This window comes from Talpa europaea (genome assembly GCF_964194135.1).
Source record: "Talpa europaea genome assembly, chromosome: 5".
Taxonomy (NCBI): domain Eukaryota; kingdom Metazoa; phylum Chordata; class Mammalia; order Eulipotyphla; family Talpidae; genus Talpa; species Talpa europaea.
The window spans coordinates 129,598,729-129,604,728 of record NC_140071.1 but is presented as its reverse complement, the minus strand read 5'-3'; the positions used below and the strand labels follow the sequence as shown (position 1 = coordinate 129,604,728).

Here is a 6,000-nt window from a genome sequence, read left to right as displayed (position 1 = left end):
TTCTGTTTGTGACAGTAGTAAAAGCCTCCACAAGGAAATAGAAATGGAGCTGTGCCTGGAGAAGGGGTAGAATTTTGAAGTTGGGGGTGGGAGAAGGAACTCTAAATAGAGGAAATGCTGCAAGCAAAGGTTCAGAAACAGGAAGACAGAACATAAAAGAAAATTACAAATAAATTCAACTTCATGAACATAACAGGTTCTGGTTGTTTTGTGAATTAGAGATCCTAATTGAACATCATACATATGTGTTCTTAGATTTTATTAAATCTTGATCAGAATTTAAAATTATACATACACATTTCATATAACTTATAATTGCATTTTTATTTTTATAATACTCTTCTAAGTCTAATGAAATTAAAATTTGGAGTTACAGCTATTAAATATGTAAAATTGCTAAGAGGAGCTGTCACTGAAACTTGTGCGTAATATAGATTTGCATTATTAAAAAAATAAAATTAATAGTAGATCTCTAGTACTGGCTTTTTTCCTTGCATTTTTTGCCCCTAAACACAGAATTAGATATTTTTAGGCTCTTAACGCCTGCAGTAGGTCATGGTAAGCATCTACTCTGCTATTAAATAGTTTTATTTTAGAGTTGAGGTAAAACTGAGACACAAACACAAGTGATTTGTCCACAATCAGACTTGTTCATAATGACCAAAATGATAAACTAGATTTGTAATTATAATTAAGGGGACAATTAAACCGTAGCTAGTCTCTCTACTATACCAATAACCATTACATATATGTTAGTCTGATGACATTTTAAAAGGCTATGTTATTGAGCTAGCAGACTGGTGGAAATAAATTCCTGGAATTTGTCCATTTACTAGTCCTCTGGGCTTAGTGAAATTTTGGCAGTGCCTTTCCATTTTGGTGTATAGACTGTTTAGTGTTGAATCCATAGAAAGTACTTTTTATCAATCTGATTTTAAGCCATGAAAAACTCCATGCTTTCTCTAAATTGTTAGTTTTTAACAACTTGATGTGAGGATTCACATATTTTCCAAAGAGGTTTATTAGCCAGTAAATGTATATTAAGGAAAACATTAGGAACAAGATTAAAACAAGTCGGTTTTTTTTTTTTTTCCTTATTGAGCCTGAAAAAGTTAGGCCTTTTAAATAGTCATATGGGTGGACCATTGGATTCTCTTAAATAGAAAAATGGAAAAAAGTTTTTAAAAAGTTTTAAAAAATCAAATTGTTCTGTTTCTTTTTCTTATATTTTTTATATTTTCCTAGGTCTTACATTTTGATTGAACTGGATTATACAAAAATAGTTCCTTGTGTTTTGTGATTTCAGTTTCTTTCTAAAGGAGAGAGTTTATCTTTTTTTGTGGGTAATAGTATATATGAGTTGGGTAAGAAGAAAATGGTTAAAGATGTGGAAAAATGTGAAAATACTGTTGTAACTCCTAGTTGGCTTAGTTTTAATTAAAATTGATTATTGATTTTTAGTCAGATTGTGTTCATATATTATACTTTTGTGATGAGCCTTTGCTAGATTTTTCAAAGCCTATTAGTATGATCCTGAGATTTAATTTTTTGATTTTGTTTTAAATTCTAAACTGCAGCCTGTGTTTGATATGGCAAGTTAGTAATTGCCCTTTGTTCTCTTTCAGATCCCTGCATGTCACTGAGTCCACCCTGCTTTACAGAAGAAGATAGATTTAGTCTGGAAGCTCTTCAAACAATACATAAACAAATGGATGATGACAAAGATGGTGGAATTGAAGTAGATGAAAGTGATGAAGTAGGTGAAAAATGTTTTCTGTGGTATTCTCATAAAGCAGAATGACCCAGTTTTCAGTCTTAAATTGTCTCATTATTCCTCATATGACTCAACTCCTTCATCTTCACCATCTTTAGTTTTTTCTTTACATTTTAATTTCACCCCTGGTCTTTGTATGTTTTTTCTTTTTCTTTTTTAAAATGTGTATACAAGTCTTTACCAGTTTTATGAGAATGCTCAGTTTCATTAACTTGATTTATCAAACATACATTCAATTCTGGCACTATCAGTTATCAATAGATAACTGCTTTACAAACCTCTGCAAAATAAAATGGCTTAAAACAGCAATTTATTATTTCTTCTGATTTTCTTGGACTAGGCTTGCTACTTTTTCTGTTCTCTGAGATGTGGCCTGAGATCACTGTCACAGTTGCATTCATTTGGGAGCTCGGCTAGGGCTGGAACATCTGAGATGGCCTCGTATCCTTCATAGTCTGTCTCCCTGTGACCTCTCATTCAGGAGTCTAGCTCAGGCTTACTTTCAGCAGAGCAGCTGGCTTCCAAGTGGTAGTGTTCCAAGAAGTCAGGTTCTTACATGAAAGTTATTATGCCTCTGTTTGCCATTGCTTGTTAATATGAAATTAACTAAAGCAAGTCATCTGGCTAAACTCAGAGCCTAAGTGGGAGAGGATTATACAAGGGCAGTAATACCAAGAGTTGCGGTTCATTGGGGGTCACCAGTGTAATCGTCTACTTTTTATTTCTTAAACATTTTCATTTTCTCTGTGATCTCATGTCCCTCTTAGTTTCTCCACCTAAGTTGTTTATTTGGCAGTGATCTCATTGCAATCAAAACCCTTTGGTCATTTTTCAGACCTCTTCAGCTCAACTTTTTTGGTATGTTTGTCTCTGTTGAGATGATCCTCTTTTTGTTTATATGATAACAAATTACATTATTTTCTACATTTTTCCCTAATGTTTTATAACAGTGACAGCTTCTATTCACACTGTTATCTAATTACATTGTTTTCTAATAGTAACGTTCTGTAAAGGTCACTTCTTGACCTGCTGCATAAAGCATTTATTCACCCTGAGAGCGCCCATTCATTTTCAGGGGGTTTATGATTCTTCCGTCTCTCAGCCAGTCCAGTGTTCTGACCTACATATGTTTCTTTCTGTGTGGCATCTTTAGATCTCACTTTTGCTTTTTTTTATCTAAAGCAAAATTCCAGCTCTCCTTTTTGAAATCTTTCACTGTTCGGTGGCAACTCTGGATGTACTTCTCCTCTTTCTTGCTCTTCTAAATTGGGAGTTGGCAGATGTTTTCTGTAAAGGGCCATGTTGCAGGTTGAAATGTGTCTCTTCCCAAAACGCATATTTTGAAGAGCTTTGGAAATTGGGGTCATTGCAGACGCAAATCGTTATGATGAGGTTATACTGGAGTAGCATGGGTCCTTCATCTAATACGACTGGTGTCATCTAATACGACTGGTCTTCATCTAATATGACTGGTCCTTCATCTAATATGACTTCTTAGACAAGAGGAACATGCTACATGGAAGCCCAGACACGGGGAGAAGATGACCATGTGATAGTGGCAGCAGAGATTGGAATTATGCAGCTGCAGGTCAAGGAGTGACAGGATGTACTGGTGACACCAGAAGCTAAGAGAAGGATATGCAACAGACTCTCCCCTAGAGCGTACTACAGTATTACCTTGCTGACACCTTGATTTCAGACTTACAGCTTCCAGAACTATGAGAATACATTTCTGTTGTTTTTAGCCAGCTTGTGGTACTCTGCTAAAGCAGCCCTTGGAAGCTAGTAGAGGCCAGCTAGTAAATAGTTTAGACTTTGTTGGTCATATGATTTCTGTTATGACTATATTAAATAGCTATAACATATAATAGTAGTTATAACTTCTGCTTCATTGCACTTAGCACTACTTCATTGTAGTGCTAAGCAGCCATTGATAATAATGAAATAATGGGGTGACTTTATTTGCAATAAAACTTTATTTGCAAAAACAGTGAGTTGGCTGTAATTTGATAATCTCTACTATAAAATTTGTGTTCTTAAAATTTATTCCTTTGTAGTTATTTGTTGGTTCTATTTTAACATAGGTATTTATTAATTTGTGCCTTAAGGCACAAGCATCTGTATTATGCATCATCAGTATCATTTTTAGTGTTTTTCTGTAGCTTAGAAACTTAACAGTTATTTCTTACTGCTTATTAGATCATATATTAATTCTTCTTTCTTATGTTATTTCCACATCATCTGATTTTTGCTTACTGAAATAATCTTTTCTCATTGTGGTTAAATATTACTGATAGAAGACATAATTAAAATCTATACTTTATTTCCTTTGAAAAATATTTTGTTTGTTAATTTATCACTATGACCTTTTATTTTATTGCAAATTTTTAAATTTAGTTTTCAGTTGGTATGTGTCTAATTACTGATCTGTAGAGGTCCTAGAAGAAATGATTTTATTTATTTTTTTAAATATTTATTTATACAAGCAGTGGGTACAATCAGAAGCATGGGAGGGTGAGAGAATTAACCAGAGCAGGGAACAGAACAGGCGGACTGATGAAATACGCTGCTGAGGGGACCAGCGGGCGAGACAGGAGAGGTCTGTTGCGCCGAAGAAATGATTTTAAACACCGTTAAGTAGAAATCTGTGAAAGACACACCCGTATCTTATCTAGGAAGAAGTCATCTCTTGGCTTATGTGCAAGGCATTTTGATATTCTACAGTACACCAAAATCTTGAAAGCACCAAATTCTGTTTGTCATTTTGCTTAGCTCTTCTCTCTTTACTTATTGTTAACTGAAATTTGAGTTATTCAAAATAACATGGAGTAACATGGAGGCTTTATGTGTTTTAGATGCAAAGTAGAAAGGAGATTGGGGTGCTATCTTCTACCTTTCATTTAGCCGGAAGATGAGGAAGGGAGGTGAGGCACCCCTATGATAGGGTGGATCACTGTAGTCACGTGTTAGGGCCTCAAAGGAGAGAAGTGGATAAAAAAGGGGTTGGTGTAACTTTGAAAGATTGTGTTAAGAAATAAATGAAAGTATGTTCCTTTCACAAACAGCAATTTACTAGAAATGCGAACTCTGGGTTCTGCCTTAGCCTACTGAATCAGAAATGGGACCCAAAGATCTGCTTTTTTTTACAAGTCCTTGAGTGATTCTGATGTGTACGCTAATAAATTTTATAGTTGTTTCTGCATTATGCTTTTGTAACAGTATTTTTCATCTCAGGAATGGTATTGTGATGGTCTTGCAAAAGTTCTATCTTAAAAATTTCTTAGTAAGTTCCATAGAAAGTTCTGGGCATGCAATTTCCATAAAGCAGGGTTGTGTGTATAGTTTTCTGGAGAGGGAATTATTTGCTATTAGTGAAGTAGGATGGTTCTGTAACCTAGAATAGTCTTAAGAAAATTTCTCATTATTTTATAATTGTACCTAGACTGTTAAGTTCTATGTTTTCTACCCTGCTTCAGTGTTTATTTAATTGAGTAATCTGGCCTCTTATGATTTACCTTGACAGTTATGGTACCTTTTTATTGGACTTCCTCCTCTATCTAATACTATTCCATTCATTTTTTAATTGCTGTTGAATTATATTTCTATTTATGATATTTGATAAGAACAGATTCTCCAAGAGTGTTTCTGTTCATATATCTCCTGGCCCCTCAAGGCAATCACCATAGAAACCAGAAGTTTTTCTTGCTCTACCATTTCTTTTTTTTTTTTTTTTTTTTAAGATTGATTTATACTAGAACCGGGGTACAGGCCAGAGGCGCAGGAGGGTGAGAGGACTCACCAGAGACAGAGTGGGGAACAGAACAGGCAGACTGATGAAATCCACTGCTGAGGGGAGCAGTGGGCGATACAGGAGAGGTATACCGCGTCATGTGGGATTCTTGCCGGCCGGCGGGGATTGAACCTGAGCTTCAGAGGCTGCGGACAGCTTTACAGTGCTGCGCTCAACCACCTGCACCACCAGGGAGGCCCTCTACCATTTCTTTTTTTTCTTTTTTCTTTTAAAGATTTATTTATTTATGCATACAAGAGCTGGGGTACAGGCCAGAGATGAGGGGGGTGAGAGGATTCACCAGAGACAGAGCTGGGAGCAGAACAGGCAGATTGAAATACACACACTGCTGAGGGGAGCAGCGGGCGAGACAGGAGAAGTCTGCCAGGCCATGTGGGTTGCTCCCCGGCCGGCCGGGTGTTGAACTCGTGCTGCA

General features: G+C 36.0%; 1 protein-coding gene across 1 annotated transcript in view; it reads left to right on the top strand.

The window, feature by feature from the left end:
- Window positions 1–1,625: 1,625 nt before the first annotated feature.
- Window positions 1,626–6,000, top strand: part of STIM2 (stromal interaction molecule 2) — a gene marked incomplete at its 3' end in the record, with an annotated part of 63,201 nt that continues 58,826 nt past the window's right edge. Inside the window, exon 1 of the mRNA XM_084233767.1 lies at window positions 1,626–1,756. Within this exon, the coding sequence (XP_084089893.1) occupies window positions 1,634–1,756 (123 nt within the window). The 5' untranslated portion in view covers window positions 1,626–1,633. The remainder of the gene's footprint in view (window positions 1,757–6,000) is intronic.